The 18662-nt window shown below is 43.5% G+C and overlaps 1 protein-coding gene across 1 annotated transcript in view; it reads right to left on the bottom strand.

Moving 5' to 3' along the window:
• The window catches only part of LOC306933584 (hyaluronidase-2-like), a gene marked incomplete at its 3' end in the record, with an annotated part of 28707 nt that continues 10045 nt past the window's right edge, over nt 1-18662 (bottom strand). Inside the window, exons 6-7 of the mRNA XM_079515864.1 lie at nt 14908-15121; nt 1-11 (exon numbers count right to left, since the gene is read on the bottom strand). Of these exons, the coding sequence (XP_079371990.1) occupies nt 1-11; nt 14908-15121 (225 nt within the window). The remainder of the gene's footprint in view (nt 12-14907; nt 15122-18662) is intronic.

The following is an 18662-nucleotide window of genomic DNA, read 5'->3' as shown; positions in this document are numbered from 1 at the left end:
TCAACGCGCACCTGCACAATCAGGAGAAATTACGGGAGCACAAATCACAGAAAGAAAATACGAAACACATCCCAGGATCCCGACATCTTTAACGTAAACAATAAAACCAACACGTGCACTAAATGACACAAAATACACAACAATCACTTCGGGTATTTTGGCCATTCAATCCTCAATCCCCCCCCCCCACCCGTAGGGGGTGCCACTGTCTAGGGTTGGTTGGCCCGGCCCTCCTCCTATTGCCCCTGCCACTTTAGCTTTTGTAGTATTGTGATATCCTGGTTTGCTCATTGCTCTTAATATTTTAATGAATTCCCCTTTTATTGATGATGATTCCATGACTTATATTTTATGTTTAACTATAAAGTATTATACTATTTAACCTACGTTTCTGCATTATTATTTAAATATAACATGTGTACACAAATCTGTGTGGAGAGTCACCTAATTAACTGGTATGGAAATATGTCTTTATAAATATCTCTGCACAAAAACTTCTACATGTGACCATTGGACCTATATGGACAAGGAAAATATTTTTTTTAACCAATGAATTGCTGTTTTGTGAAAATTCTTCTTCCCCACATACATGTAGCATCATATTCTTATGCAACTTTACAGTATGGTAGAAGGTCATGCCAAATAGGCCTGTAACCAGTCTGAGGCTGAGCTCAGACCTTTACTGCATTGCTGTATGCTTGTTGGATGAATGTTGTGTAGTGTCATGGCCGCCCCAATGCATTTCCAATGGAGGTCACATGTTTTGACACAACATTTGTGTTGTGTGAGGTCAAAACACAGCTGAAAGCCATACAACAGACCATGTGACCTCCATTGGAAATGCATTGGGGCAGCCATGACACTCACAACGCTGTAAAGGTCACACGGTCGCAACACTGCATTGCTGTTGTGAGTGTCATGGCCACCCCAATGCATTTCCAATGGAGGTCACATGGTCTGTATGGCTTTCAGCTGTGTTTCGACTGCCCCCCTCACACAACACAATGTTGTGTCAAACCATGTGACCTCCATTGGAAATGCATTGGGGCGGCCATGATGCTACACAACATTCATCCAACAAGCGCAGTAAAGGTGTGAGCTCAGCCTAAGGCCTCAATCAGACCTTTACAGCATTGCTGTATGAATGTTGTGAGTGTCATGGCCACTCCAATGCATTTCCAATGGAGGTCCCATGGTTTGATACAACATTTTGGACTACAAGCTGTTGTATGGCTTTCAACTGCTCCCCTCCCCTTCACACAACACTGGTGTTATGTCAGACCATGTGACTCCCATTGGAAATGCATTGGGGCTGTGTGAGTGAGGCCTTACTCCAATTGGTCAAAGGGGAGCACTATAGCAATTTTTATAAATTAAACCTTTGGACAACAGTCATAACTCATGCTTTGTTTGTCCAAAATTCATGGCACTTGTTTCCACATGTTCCTTGACTCATGGGGAACACATGTGTCACTTTGATCAATACGCTCATACATGAGAACCCTTACATCTAAACACACTGTAGTAATAGCTAGACATCTCCAAAACCAGAACACACAATTGTTACCAAAAACACTGACTAATGTTACGGTTCAGACTGAGTCAACTGACTGTCTGCATGGCTCAGTTGGTAGATCTCTCACCTTTGGAGCACAGGGTCACTGGTTCAAATCTGGGTAGAGAGAACTCAGCCTGTGATTCTTATTTGTGAGAAAGTTGACAAGTTTGTACATAAAAAAAATTACCCTACATGAAGAAAAAAAAAGGACCCAACATTCCTAAAATGAGGTTACAAACTTGTTACCAAAACACTGATGTTACAGTTTACAATGAAATGACTGACTGTCCAGATAGCTCAGTTGGTTGAGCTCTCACCTTCAGACCACAAGGTTGTGTGTTCAAATCCGGGTACCAACAACTCAGCCTGTGATTCTTATTTGTGCATATTATGTATACAAAGCCGATCTGTGATGTGACAGATCTTGTAGTTATGAGCATGTAGATATGCTAATTTCTAAAAGTTTTAGTAATTGTGCTGAACTAACACTGACTAATTTTCCTGTTAAGAATGGAGTAACTATTTGTCTCTGTGTAGCTCAGTAAGTCGACCTCTTGCACTTGGACCGCAAGATTGTTGTTTCAAACCCGGGTACAGACAACTCAGCTCGTCAGTCTTATTTGTACATATTGTTGAACGCCCTGTGGGCTATATCAGTGAGATCAATAACTTTAAAGACTGGTGTGATAATAGCCACCTTATGTTAAACACCACAAAAACTAAAGAGATGATCTTCAATCCAAATCCATGGTTATGAACGATTGCCTAACACACACACGCATGCAGCCACGCACGCACGCAGGCACGCACGCACGCACGCAGGCAGGCAGGGGCAGGCAGGCAGGCAGGCAAGCAGGCAGGCAGGCAGGCACGCACGCACGCAGGCAGGCAGGCAGGCAGGCAGGCAGGGGCAAGCAGGCAGGCAGGCAGGCAAGCAGGCAGGCAGGCAGGCAGGCAGGCAGGCCGGCAGGCCGGCAGGCCGGCACGCACGCACACACGCACACACACACACACACATGCAGCCACGCACGCGCGCACGCGCACACACGCATGCCACACGCACGCACGCACGCACGCACGCACGCACGCACGCACGCACGCACGCACGCACGCACACACACACAAAGAGAAGTTTGTACGCGCGCACGCACACACGCACGCACGCACGCGCACACACACACACACACACACACACACAAAGAGAAGTTTGCACGCACGCAGGCAGGCAGGCAGGCAGGCACACACACACACACACACACATGCAGCCACGCACGCGCGCACGCGCACACGCGCACACACACACGCATGCAGCCACGCATGCCACACGCATGCCACGCACGCACGCACGCACACACACACACACACACACACTTTAACTGTGCGTGAAAACACACTGTAGTAATGGAAAGACATTCCCAAAATGAGGACACACCTTTTTGTTACCAAATCAGTAAATGGTTTTACAGTTTACAATGCAGTCACTGATTGTCTCTGTGTAGCTCAGTCAGTAGAGCTCCCGCCTTCGGTCCACAAGGTTGCGAGTTCAAATCCCGGTACCGACAACTCGGCTCGTCGGTCTCGTTTGTGCGTGTTGTTCTCATTGCGCATTGTTCTTCTTCTATCTTGGTCCCGCTTTATCGCTGCTTGCAGCTATATTTAGGGACCAAGAAGTCACGCAGTGACTTTGGTCACTCTTTGTTTTTGTGTTTATTTTTCTTCTCCTTCTCCTTCTTCTTCTTCTTCTTCCGCCAAAAATAGCTGTTCTGACTGAATGGTGCAGTCGGTTTTCGCGAAACGCGGTAATCTGGTAGAGGGCCATGCCAAACGGTGAATATGCGACGCCCAAGACCATTGGCCAAATGGTGGCGCTATAGTGCTCAATTTAAAATGCTAACTTTGAACGTGCATAGCTCATGAACCGTTTGACCGTTGGCAATGACACTTTGATACCCATATGCGTCTCCTCGTGCTGAACAACTTTCGTGTTCTGACTTTTGACCTCTGACCTTTAGATCACCCGCCATTTTGAATTATATGATCAGTACTTTATTTTATTCTCCTTCCGCCAAAAATAGCTGTTCTGACTGAACCGTGCAGTCGGTTTGCGCAAAACTTGTCAACATGATAGAGGACCATGCCAAACGGTGACTATGTGAAGCCCATCATGATTGGCCAAATGGTGGCGCTATAGCACTCAATTGATGCAAAACTTGCAAAACTTGCAAACTTTGAGCGTGCATATCTCATGAACCGTTTGACCGTTGGCAATGACACTTTGATACACATATGTGTCTCCTCATGCCGAACAACTTCCGAGTTCTGACTTTTGACCTCTGACCTTTAGATCACCCGCCATTTTGAATTATTTGAAAAACAGTTCAAATGTAACTCCTCCCAGAATCTTTGCTCAAAATGCACGAAAACTTCTACACGTGAACTTTGGACCTATACGGACAAATAATCGTAGCACATTTTTGTTAAGTGAAAAAATGAAGTTTTTATGAGCCAATGAAAATTGCTGTTTTGTGAAAATTATTCTTCTGCCTCTAATACACACACATGCTTATGTCACTTTACTATGCGAAGCCCATCATGATTGGCCAAATGGTGGCGCTATAGCACTCAATTGATGCAAAACTTGCAAACTTGCAAACTTTGAACGTGCATATCTCATGAACCGTTTGACCGTTGGCAATGACACTTTGATACACATATGTGTCTCCTCATGCCGAACAACTTTCGTGTTCTGACTTTTGACCTCTGACCTTTAGATCACCCGCCATTTTGAATTATATGAAAAACAGTTAAAATGTAACGTCTCCCAGAATCTTTGCTCAAAATGCACGAAAACTTCTACACGTGAACTTTGGACCTATACGGACAAATAATCGTAGCACATTTTTTTTAAGTGAAAAAATGAAGTTTGTATGAGCCAATGAAAATTGCGCGCGCACGCACACACACACACACCAAAGTTTGAGTACTTATGCTGAACTAACACTGAATGCTTTTCCTGTTAACAATGGAGTATCTGATCGTCTCCGTGTAGCTCAGTCAGTCGAGCTCTTGCCCTTGGACCGCAAGGTTGTGTGTTCTAATCCAGCTACTGACAACTCAGCTTGTCAGTCTTATTTGTACATATTGTTGAACGCCCTGTGGGCTATATCAGTGAGATCAATAACTTTAAAGACTGGTGTGATAATTGCCACCTTATGTTAAACACCACAAAAACTAAAGAGATGATCTTCAATCCAAATCCATGGTTATGAACGAATGTCTGCCTAACACACACACGCATGCAGCCACGCACGCAGCCACGCACGCACGCACGCACGCACGCACGCACGCACGCACGCACGCACGCACGCACGCACGCACGCACGCACGCACGCACGCACGCACACACACACACACACACAAAGAGAAGTTTGCACGCACGCACGCATGCACGCACGCACGCACGCACGCGCACACACACACACAAAGAGAAGTTTGTACGCACGCACGCACGCACGCAGGCAGGCAGGCAGGCAGGCAGGCAGGCAGGCAGGCAGGCAGGCACGCACACACACACACACACACACACACACTTTAACTGTGCGTGAAAACACACTGTAGTAATGGATAAAGACATGCCCAAAATGAGGACACACCTTCTTGTTACCAAATCAGTAAATGGTTTTACAGTTTACAATGTATTCACTGATTGTCTCTGTGTAGGTCAGTCAGTAGAGCTCCCGCCTTCGGTCCACAAGGTTGCGAGTTCAAATCCCGGTACCGACAACTCAGCTCGTCAGTCTCATTTGTGCGTGTTGTTCTTATTGCGCATTGTTCTTCTTCTATCTTGGTCCCGCTTTATCGCTGCTTGCAGCTATATTTAGGGACCAAGAAGTCACGCAGTGACTTTGGTCACTCTTTGTTTTTGTGTTTATTTTTCTTCTTCTCCTTCTTCTCCTTCTTCTTCTTCCGCCAAAAATAGCTGTTCTGACTGAATGGTGCAGTCGGTTTTCGCGAAACGCGGTAATCTGGTAGAGGGCCATGCCAAACGGTGAATATGCGACGCCCAAGACGATTGGCCAAATGGTGGCGCTATAGCGCTCAATTGAAAATGCTAACTTTGAACGTGCATAGCTCATGAACCGTTTGACCGTTGGCAATGACACTTTGATACCCATATGCGTATCCTCGTGCTGAACAACTTTCGTGTTCTGACTTTTGACCTCTGACCTTTAGATCACCCGCCATTTTGAATTATATGATCAGTACTTTATTTTATTCTCCTTCTGCCAAAAATAGCTGTTCTGACTGAACCGTGCAGTCGGTTTGCGCAAAACTTGTCAACATGATAGAGGACCATGCCAAACGGTGACTATGTGAAGCCCATCACGATTGGCCAAACGGTGGCGCTATAGCACTCAATTGATGCAAAACTTGCAAAACTTGCAAACTTTGAACGTGCATATCTCATGAACCGTTTGACCGTTGGCAATGACACTTTGATACACATATGTGTCTCCTCATGCCGAACAACTTTCGTGTTCTGACTTTTGACCTCTGACCTTTAGATCACCCGCCATTTTGAATTATATGAAAAACAGTTAAAATGTAACGTCTCCCAGAATCTTTGCTCAAAATGCACGAAAACTTCTACACGTGAACTTTGGACATATACGGACAAATAATCGTAGCACATTTTTTCTAAGTGAAAAAATGAAGTTTTTATGAGCCAATGAAAATTGCGCGCGCACGCACACACACACACACACACACACTAAAGTTTATACTGAATGATGTTACTGTTTAGAATGAGTCAACTGACTGTGTCTGCATAGCTCAGTTGGTAGAGCTCTCGCCGTTGGACCACAAGGTTGTGTGTTCAAATCCCGGTAAAGACAACTCAGTGTATCCATTGTGTGCTGCAAGATTTGTGATGACTCAACTATATAAATATTGAAGTAGATTACATTTGACCCATCAGGCACTAGGACATGGCATCACAATAATAGAGATACTAGTAACTGAAATAGTGTAATAAGTGTAATAGTGTAATTGTGTAATATTGAAATAGTGTATTGAGTCAAATTTTTGAATAGTGTAATAAGTGTATTTAGTGTAATAGTGTAATAGTGTAATAGTGTAATAGTAGTGTAATAGTGTAATAAGTGCAATGTGTAATACCGTACTGTACTGTACCATACTGTGCTGTACCGTATTGTACCATATGGTACTGTACTGTACTGTACTGTACTGTACTGCACCGTACTGTACTGTACTGCACCATACTGTACTGTACTGTACTGTACTGTACCATACTGTACCATACTGTACCGTACTGTACCGTACCGTACCGTACCGGGACATGTTATGAGCATGTAGATCTGCTAATTTCTAAAAGTCTGAGTACTTATGCTGAACTAACACTGAATGATTTTCCTGTTAACAATGGAGTAACTGATTGTCTCTGTCTAGCTCAGTCAGTAGAGATCTCACCCTTGGACCACAAGGTTGTGTGTTCAAATCCAGCTACTGACAACTCAGCTTGTCAGTCTTATTTGTACATATTGTTGTGGGCTATATCAGTGAGATCAATAACTTTAAAGACTGGTGTGATAATTGCCACCTTATGTTAAACACCACAAAAACTAAAGAGATGATCTTCAATCCAAATCCATGGTTATGAACGAATGTCTGCCTAACACACACACGCATGCAGCCACGCACGCACGCACGCACGCACGCACGCACGCACGCACGCACGCACGCACGCACGCACGCACGCACGCACGCACGCACGCACGCAGGCAGGCAGGGGCAGGCAGGCAGGCAGGCAGGCAGGCAGGCAGGCAGGCAGGCAAGCAGGCAGGCAGGCACGCACGCACGCACGCACGCACACACACACAAGACATTCCCAAAATGAGGACACACCTTCTTGTTACCAAATACCTGCATGGTTTTACTGTTTACAATATAGTCACTGATTGTATCTGTGTAGGTCAGTCAGTAGAGCTCCCGCCTTCGGTCCACAAGGTTGCGAGTTCAAATCCCGGTACCGACAACTCGGCTCGTCGGTATCATTTGTGCATGTTGTTCTCATTGCGCATTGTTCTTCTTCTATCTTGGTCCCGCTTTATCGCTGCTTGCAGCTATATTTAGGGACCAAGAAGTCACGCAGTGACTTTGGTCACTCTTTGTATTTGTGTTTATTTTTCTTCTTCTCCTTCTTCTCCTTCTTCCGCCAAAAATAGCTGTTCTGACTGAACCGTGCAGTCGGTTTTCGCGAAACTTGTCAACATGATAGAGTCCCATGCCAAACGGTGACTATGCGAAGCCCATGATGATTGGCCAAATGGTGGCGCTATAGCACTCAATTGATGAAAACTTGCAAACTTGCAAACTTTGAACGTGCATATCTCATGAACTGTTTGACCGTTGGCAATGACACTTTGATACACATATGTGTCTCCTCATGCCGAACAACTTTTGTGTTCTGACTTTTGACCTCTGACCTTTAGATCACCCGCCATTTTGAATTATATGAAAAACAGTTCAAATGTAACTCCTCCCAGAATCTTTGCTTAAAATGCACGAAAACTTCTACACGTGAACTTTCGACCGATACGGACAAATAATCGTGGCAGATTTTTTCTAAGTGAAAAAATGAAGTTTTTATGAGCCAATGAAAATTGCGCACGCACGCACACACACACACACACACACACTAAAGTTTATACTGAATGATGTTACTGTTTAGAATGAGTCAACTGACTGTGTCTGCATAGCTCAGTTGGTAGAGCTCTCGCCGTTGGACCACAAGGTTGTGTGTTCAAATCCGGGTAAAGACAACTCAGTGTATGCATTGTGTGCTGCAAGATTTGTGATGACTCAACTATAGAAATATTGAAGTAGATTACATTTGACCCATCAGGCACTCGGACATGGCATCACAATAATAGAGATACTAGTAACTGAAATAGTGTAATAAGTCTAATTTTGTAATAGTGTAATAAGTGTAATAGTGTAATATTGAAATAGTGTATTGAGTCAAATGTTGTAATAGTGTAATAAGTGTATTTAGTGTAATAGTGTAATAGTAGTGTAATAGTGTAATAGGTGTAATAAGTGTAATAGTGTAATGGTAGTGTAATAGTGTAATAGTAGTGTAATAGTGTAATAGTGTAATAAGTGCAATGTGTAATACCGTACTGTACTGTACCACACTGTGCTGTACCGTACCATATGGTACTGTACTGTACTGTACTGTACTGTACTGTACTGTACTGTACTGTACTGTACTGTACTGTACTGTACCGGGACATGTTATGAGCATGTAGATCTGCTAATTTCTAAAAGTTTGAGTACTGCTGAACTAACACTGAATGATTTTCCTGTTAACAATGGAGTAACTTGTCTCCGTGTAGCCTATAGTCAGTAGAGCTCTTGCCCTTGGACCGCAAGGTTGTTGTTTCAAACCCGGGTACAGACAACTCAGCTCGTCAGTCTCATTTGTGCATATTGTTCTTATTGCGCATTGTTCTTCTTCCATCTTGGTCCCGCTTTATCGCTGCTTGCAGCTATATTAATCTATTTCTTATACACCTCAAAAAGAAATAGACAACAACAAAAATAGCAGCTCTGGCTGAACCGTGCAGTCGGTTTTCGCGAAACGCAGGATTCTGGTAGAGGGCCATGCTAAACGATGACTATGCAAAGCCCATGACCCTTGGCCAAAGGGTGGCGCTATAGCACTCAATTGAAAATACAAACTTTGAACGCGCTTAGCTCATGAACCGTTTGACCATCGGCAATTTAACTTCGATAGACATATGCGTCTCCTAATGCCGAACAACTTGCGTATACTGACTGTTGACCTCTCACCTTTAAATCACCTGCAATTTTGAATTATATGAAAAACAGTTAAAATGTATCTCATCCCAGGATCTTTGATCAAAATGCACGAAAACTTCTACACGTGAACATTGGACCTATACGGACAAAAAATCGTAACACATTTCGTTTAAGTGAAAATATTAAGTTTTTATGAGCCAATGAAAATTGCTGGTTTGTGAAACTTCTTCTGCACCTAATACCTATATGAATACTGAATGATGTTACTGTTTAGAATGAGTCAACGGACTGTGTCTGCATAGCTCAGTCGGTAGAGCTCTCACCTTTCGACCACAGGGTCACTGGTTCAAATCCAGGTAGTGACAACTAAGACTGTGATTCGTATTTGTGCATATTGTTCTCATTGCGCATTGTTCTTCTTCTATCTTGGTCCCGCTTTATCGCTGCTTGCAGCTATATTTTTTCTTCTCCTTCTTCTTCTTCTTCTCCTTCCGCCAAAAATAGCTGTTCTGACTGAATGGTGCAGTCGGTTTTCGCGAAACGCGGTAATCTGGTAGAGGGCCATGCCAAACGGTGAATATGCGAAGCCCAAGACGATTGGCCAAATGGTGGCGCTATAACGCTCAATTGAAAATGCTAACTTTGAACGTGCATAGCTCATGAACCGTTTGACAGTTGGCAATGACACTTTGATACCCATATGTGTATCCTCATGCTGAACAACTTTCGTGTTCTGACTTTTGACCTCTGACCTTTAGATCACCCGCCATTTTGAATTATATGATCAGTACTTTATTTTATTCTCCTTCTGCCAAAAATAGCTGTTCTGACTGAACCGTGCAGTCGGTTTGCGCAAAACTTGTCAACATGATAGAGGACCATGCCAAACGGTGACTATGCGAAGCCCATCATGATTGGCCAAATGGTGGCGCTATAGCACTCAATTGATGCAAAACGTGCAAAACTTGCAAACTTTGAACGTGCATATCTCATGAACCGTTTGACCGTTAGCTATGACACTTTGATACACATATGTGTCACCTCATGCCGAACAACTCTTGTGTTCTGACTTTTGACCTCTGACCTTTAGATCACCCGCCATTTTGAATTATATGAAAAACAGTTCAAATGTAACTCCTCCCAGAATCTTTGCTCAAAATGCACGAAAACTTCTACACGTGAACTTTGGACCTATACGGACAAATAATCGTAACACATTTTTTCTAAGTGAAAAGATTAAGTTTTTATGAAGCAATGAAAATTGCTGTTTTGTGAATTTTTTTCTTCTGCCTCTAATACACACATATGCTTATGTCACTTAACTATGCGAAGCCCATCACGATTGGCCAAATGGTGGCGCTATAGCACTCAATTGATGCAAAACTTGCAAACTTGCAAACTTTGAACGTGCATATCTCATGAACCGTTTGACCGTTGGCAATGACACTTTGATACACATATGTGTCTCCTCATGCCGAACAACTTTCGTGTTCTGACTTTTGACCTCTGACCTTTAGATCACCCGCCATTTTGAATTATATGAAAAACAGTTAAAATGTAACGTCTCCCAGAATCTTTGCTCAAAATGCACGAAAACTTCTACACGTGAACTTTGGACATATACGGACAAATAATCGTAGCACATTTTTTCTAAGTGAAAAAATGAAGTTTTTATGAGCCAATGAAAATTGCGCGCGCACGCACACACACACACACACACACACACACACACTAAAGTTTGAGTACTTATGCTGAACAAACACTGAATGATTTTCCTGTTAACAATGGAGTAACTGATTGTCTCCATGTAGCTCAGTCAGTCGAGCTCTTGCCCTTGGACCGCAAGGTTGTGTGTTCAAATCCAACTACTGACAACTCAGCTTGTCAGTCTTATTTGTACATATTGTTGAACGCCCTGTGGGCTATATCAGTGAGATCAATAACTTTAAAGACTGGTGTGATAATAGCCACCTTATGTTAAACACCACAAAAACTAAAGAGATGATCTTCAATCCAAATCCATGGTTATGAACGATTGTCTGCCTAACACACACACGCATGCAGCCACGCACGCACGCACGCACGCACGCACGCACGCACGCACGCACGCACACACACACACACACACACACAAAGAGAAGTTTGCACGCACGCACGCACGCACGCACGCGCACACACACACACAAAGAGAAGTTTGTACGCACGCACGCACGCACGCACGCAGGCAGGCAGGCAGGCAGGCAGGCAGGCAGGCACGCAGCACGCACGCACACACACACACACACACACACACACTTTAACTGTGCGTGAAAACACACTGTAGTAATGGATAAAGACATGCCCAAAATGAGGACACACCTTCTTGTTACCAAATCAGTAAATGGTTTTACAGTTTACAATGTATTCACTGATTGTCTCTGTGTAGGTCAGTCAGTAGAGCTCCCGCCTTCGGTCCACAAGGTTGCGAGTTCAAATCCCGGTACCGACAACTCAGCTCGTCAGTCTCATTTGTGCGTGTTGTTCTTATTGCGCATTGTTCTTCTTCTATCTTGGTCCCGCTTTATCGCTGCTTGCAGCTATATTTCTAGTTTTTCTTCTCCTTCTTCTCCTTCTCCTTCTCCTTCTCCTTCTTCCGCCAAAAATAGCTGTTCTGACTGAATGGTGCAGTCGGTTTTCGTGAAACGCTGTAATCTGGTAGAGGGCCATGCCAAACGGTGAATATGCGAAGCCCAAGACGATTGGCCAAATGGTGGCGCTATAGCGCTCAATTTAAAATGCTAACTTTGAACGTGCATAGCTCATGAACCGTTTGACCGTTGGCAATGACACTTTGATACCCATATGCGTCTCCTCGTGCTGAACAACTTTCGTGTTCTGACTTTTGACCTCTGACCTTTAGATCACCCGCCATTTTGAATTATATGATCAGTACTTTATTTTATTCTCCTTCTGCCAAAAATAGCTGTTCTGACTGAACCGTGCAGTCGGTTTGCGCAAAACTTGTCAACATGATAGAGGACCATGCCAAACGGTGACTATGCGAAGCCCATCACGATTGGCCAAACGGTGGCGCTATAGCACTCAATTGATGCAAAACTTGCAAAACTTGCAAACTTTGAACGTGCATATCTCATGAACCGTTTGACCGTTGGCAATGACACTTTGATACACATATGTGTCTCCTCATGCCGAACAACTTCCTTGTTCTGACTTTTGACCTCTGACCTTTAGATCACCCGCCATTTTGAATTATTTGAAAAACAGTTCAAATGTAACTCCTCCCAGAATCTTTGCTCAAAATGCACGAAAACTTCTACACGTGAACTTTGGACCTATACGGACAAATAATCGTAGCACATTTTTTCTAAGTGAAAAAATGAAGTTTTTATGAACCAATAAAAATTGCTGTTTTGTGAAAATTATTCTTCTGCCTCTAATACACACATATGCTTATGTCACTTTACTATGCGAAGCCCATCACGATTGGCCAAATGGTGGCGCTATAGCACTCAATTGATGCAAAACTTGCAAACTTGCAAACTTTGAACGTGCATATCTCATGAACCGTTTGACCGTTGGCATTGACACTTTGATACACATATGCGTCTCCTCATGCCGAACAACTTTCGTGTTCTGACTTTTGACCTCTGACCTTTAGATCACCCGCCATTTTGAATTATATGAAAAACAGTTCAAATGTAACTCCTCCCAGAATCTTTGCTCAAAATGCACGAAAACTTCTACACGTGAACTTTGGACCTATACGGACAAATAATCGTAGCACATTTTTTTCTAAGTGAAAAAATGAAGTTTTTATGAGCCAATGAAAATTGCGCGTGCACGCACACACACACCAAAGTTTGAGTACTTATGCTGAACTAACACTGAATGATTTTCCTGTTAACAATGGAGTATCTGATTGTCTCCGTGTAGCTCAGTCAGTTGAGCTCTTGCCCTTGGACCGCAAGGTTGTGTGTTCAAATCCAGCTACTGACAACTCAGCTTGTCAGTCTTATTTGTACATATTGTTGAACGCCCTGTGGGCTATATCAGTGAGATCAATAACTTTAAAGACTGGTGTGATAATAGCCACCTTATGTTAAACACCACAAAAACTAAAGAGATGATCTTCAATCCAAATCCATGGTTATGAACGATTGTCTGCCTAACACACACACACCCATGCAGCCACGCACACACGCACGCACGCACGCACGCACGCACGCACGCACGCACGCAGGCAGGCAGGCAGGCAGGCAGGCAGGCAGGCAGACACGCACGCACGCACGCACGCACGCACGCACACACACACAAAGAGAAGTTTGTACGCGCGCACGCACGCACGCACGCGCACACACACACACACACACACACAAAGAGAAGTTTGTACGCACGCACGCACGCACGCACGCACGCACGCAGACAGGCAGGCAGGCAGGCAGGCAGGCAGGCAGGCAGGCAGGCAGGCAGGCAGGCAGGCAGGCACGCAGGCACGCACGCACGCACGCACACTTTAACTGTGCGTGAAAACACACTGTAGTAATGGATAAAGACATGCCCAAAATGAGGACACACCTTCTTGTTAGCAAATCACTGAATGGTTTTACTGTTTACAATGTAGTCACTGATTGTCTCTGTGTAGCTCAGTCAGTAGAGCTCCCGCCTTCGGTCCACAAGGTTGTGAGTTCAAATCCCGGTAGCGACAACTCGGCTCGTCAGTCTCATTTGTGCGTGTTGTTCTTATTGCGCATTGTTCTTCTTCTATCTTGGTCCCGCTTTATCGCTGCTTGCAGCTATATTTGTTTTTGTGTTTATTTTTCTTCTTCTCCTTCTTCTTCTCCTTCCGCCAAAAATAGCTGTTCTGACTGAATGGTGCAGTCGGTTTTCGGGGGTCCCCAAATTATTTTATTTTATTTTTTGCAACTGAATGGCTGGATGCAGTCAGTTTGTATTGTGGGTGGGGAGGGGGGGGGGGGGGGGGGGGGAGGGGTCAAAGCATTTGCGGGGGTCCCCAGCCAAAAACGTTGAGAACCCCTGGTCTAAATCATCATTATAGTGAAGGATATGCACTTGTTACGTTTTGTGCTGTAAGAAATTCTGAATCAAATCTGAATAATCTTTTATTGAAGGACAGACAGTTGCTACATGTATTTATTTTTATTTTTTTTACATTTTAAACATTTCAGAAAAATGTAAAAAGAACCACCGCTCATCGGCTGAAAAAACTTAAGTGAGGTGCTGGAGCCACAAAGGGAACATGAAAAATATAAAAAAAATAAAGGGAAGCTCCGCACACTCAGATCTGTGCACAATAAATGTATTTATTTAGCAAGCTTTCGGTCTACTGACCTTCTTCAGGCGCCTGAAGAAGGTCAGTAGACCGAAAGCTTGCTAAATAAATACATTTATTGTGCACAGATCTGAGTGTGCGGAGATTCCCTTTATTTTTTTTACATTTCAAACATTGAAATCAACTACTTGATCAACTACTTGATCAAACTCACCCTGAGTCTGTCTTCCTGCTGTGTTGTCCCTCACCATCATGTCCCCCTGTGGTCCAGGGACGAAGTCGTCCACACTCTGGTAGATGTCCACCACCATCTCTACACTGTCCTCAGCAGGGTCCCCTCTCTGTCCTCTGTCTCTATCTCTCTTTCTCACCTTCTTTGTCATGTCTGGCTCGGCATAAATATCTGTAGACATCTTGAAAAGTAACTGCTGTTGATTACAGATAATAACTATGTTGTATTTGCCGCTCCTGTATGTGTCATTGTCATATCAAAATCATTGCATGAACTATATAACCATAAATATACTGGCTTAGCAAAATGTGACCATGTCAGCCTGTGGCTGGTTTGGCACAATGCTTCAGCGTTAAGGATGTACAAAACCTAAATTCTCACGCACGCACGCACGCACGCACGCACGCACGCACGCACGCACGCACGCACACACTCACACACACAAACACGTGTGATGACATATTGGCCATGCAGAGCACAGTGACCACAGTAGACAAAATAAGGACGTTTGAAAACTATTATGCAATATACAAACACACTTTTCAGCAAATTACACAAAATGTATATACCTTCACCATCACAACCTGTGTTGGGTCATTACAATGTTTGACCTAATGTGAGTCCAGAGCACATGAAGTATATTAGTAGTAAAAATAAAACTTTTTTCAATCAATTTGAATGATTGATGATGATTAAAGGTCACATGTTATTATAAATGAATACATACAATAAATGCTGTCCTCTATGAACACATCTGAATAGATTAAACAAATAGGGGTGACTTGACACATCAAGCACATAATAGTGTGTCTCGTGAATCAACATTTTGATGTAGCCTATAGTGATGTGACAACATGTAGCCTACATTTAAAAAAAATAAAAAGACAAACCACATTTTAACATAAGGGGAAGAGATAAAGTGTTGGTCATAGTCCCTCCCCCTAGCCCCCACACACACACACTCGCAAAAACACGCACGCACTCACAGAAACTCGCACGCACGCACGCACGCACACACACACACACACGCACACACATGCATTGCAATGTATAGGCGCCACAGAGAGCCAACCTACATGACGCATGCACGTTGAGTGACAGTGCACACACTAGTTCTGCATCCAGAGCAACCAAACACTCCGCATAATGTGCTTAACTGAGGAGATATCAGCTCTTAAAGTATTAGGTTTTATCAGCCAAATTAAGGCATAGCCTACTGTATTACGGTACATTGTGATGATGCCTCTTCATAGAATTTGATTCTATGGGCCCTTTTTAGGTTAATCTAAAGTGGGCAGAAAGCCTGCCCACTTTTATAGACCCCATCAGTCAACAATATGACACCCATCTTATTTATGTATTGTTTATAATTGGGCCTACCTGTGAGCAGCAATATGACTGACCTGTACAGCACTTAATTGTTTACTATAATGGGTTAAACTATATATCTGATTGACATTTATACCACTTAAATGGTGTAAAAGATCAGTTTCTCCTGATAGGGTAAATGCAGATTACCGATCAGAGTGAATATGGAAAGGTCGATATGACCGATCACCGATTATCGGAGCATCTCTAAGAGCAACTGTATGTTTTAATTAGCCCACGGGGACACCTTGGTGACGAGGAATCTGCTTACTGTCCCAGGTTAAAACATATAACAATTAAAATATTGCCTCCACACATCATACAAAATTACTCTGAACAGCGGTGTCTCGGCACAGATTTTGGGCGTTTTGAGAGCAACATATTGGCTCGGAACAAAGCATGGGAAGACGAGAGGAAACTGTGTTTTTCTCGTATATATATATATAAATATGATTAATATTCTGTTGTACAATCAAATGCACCTGTGTAAATATGATCTTCCTGTAACTAAACAAATGATTTAGCTATCCTCTGTCTTGAGTGTATATTTTAAAGAAAAAATAAATACATTTACATGAGCTGCAGAAGAAGAGGTTTTATTTTCTTCTTTTTTTTGCAGTATTAGACGACTGGTGGCCGTTGCAAGCATCAGGAACGATACAAGTTGGAAATGTAGCCGTTATCAGTAGAGGTGCTCCGATCCCCGTGTGTGTGTGTGTGTGTGTGTGTGTGTGTGTGTGTGTGTGTGTGTGTGTGTGTGTGTGTGTGTGTGTGTGTGTGTGTGTGTGTGTGTGTGTGTGTGTGTGTGTGTGTGTGTGTGTGTGTGTGTGTGGGAAGAAGGTTAGAATGTTTAGGCCTGTCACAAAGATGCAAAACGATATGCTATATAATCTATCGCGCATTGCCAAGGTTTTATCGTGCATAACACTTACTTTGAAGAGCCAAATATCCGTAACCGGATGTTACAATGACAAAATGCTGCGTGTGGTGTCTTTTTGACCGGTTGTTGTTCTCTCGGTCGGTGGTGGAAAAAACCCGACGGCGAGTATCACAGCGTCTGCTGTCGGCCGTTGAGAAACCTCACCAGAAACGACAATCATTGCGCCGATTTGGAGATACAGGGCTTTGAAAGCAGCACATAGAGTGCAAGTGGATGCGCGCGCATCTTCAAAATGGCCGCAGCCACTGTCCCTCTTTGACTGTTATGCTAACGAGCGGCAGCTAACGATACGACCGGATCAAAACATGGATTAAAGAATATAAACCCTGGAAAACGTAGCCTATGGGTCTGGCGGGCTAGAGGATTAATTTAATCCTACGGTTACTACGGTTCTGGCGGGCTGCGTGTTAAATGGTATAAAACAGTCGTTCCCAAACCTTTTCATGTCTAGGACCCCCAAATTGACATTTATTAGCCCGCAGACCCCCATTAATACATGCCAGCGACCCCCATAAGAGATTTTTACCGCTCTAGCAGTGATTCTCAACCTGTTTAATGTCAAGGACCCCCCAGTTTGACATGCATTAGTCTACGGACCCCCCATTTAATGGCATTTCTATCTCTGGGACCCCAATTTATATTGTAAAATCAATGTTAATTTAACTCTGAGAGTGTACAAAATGGAACCAAATGGACCCGTTAGAGTCCATTTGGTTCCATTTGTACACTCTCAGAGTTACAGACCCACAAGGGTCCATTTGGTTCCAAACTATCATTTAGCTGGGGACCCCCTGGAACTCCCTCAAGGACCCCCTGGGGGTCCCCGGACCCCACTTTGGGAACCACAGGTATAAAAGGTGTGTTTCTCCAGATTGGGTAAATTGCCGATCTCCGATCGAGTCATTTGGAGTGAAACTCCATCGATCACGGATCGGTGGCCGAGCGATCGGAGCACCCTCTAGTGGTCATAGTAACCGCTGAGGATAAGTGAACTACAGACATACAGACAGACATAAGATAAGTGAACTACAGACATACAGACAGACATAAGATAAGTGAACTACAGACATACACAGACAGGCATAAATGTCATGTTTATAGTAAGATATATATTTTTTGCAGTATCACTGGAAATGAAAAGAAACATTCAAAAGTAATTTTGAACAAAACTTTTCGTTGAACAGAAATCCAAACTTCCTTGAGGATTTGTGCATACTGTACAGTACTGCATTTGTAATAAGTAACACAAAATAAATCTCACTGTGATAGTTTATCGAACACCAGTTACACGCCAGCGTTGAATTGTCCACAGTGTAGTAGGCGCAGCCAGGCAGAGGTTGAATAGGTTTCCATCTTTATTCTTGTTTCTTTTTGCTGTGTTTGGTCCCAGTATTACAATAACCAGTAGCAGAATATAACTATTGGGGGA

The sequence above is a fragment of the Electrona antarctica genome (genome assembly GCF_951216825.1).
Source record: "Electrona antarctica genome assembly, chromosome: 2".
Lineage (NCBI taxonomy): Eukaryota > Metazoa > Chordata > Actinopteri > Myctophiformes > Myctophidae > Electrona > Electrona antarctica.
This window is presented reverse-complemented; position numbering and strand designations above follow the sequence as displayed.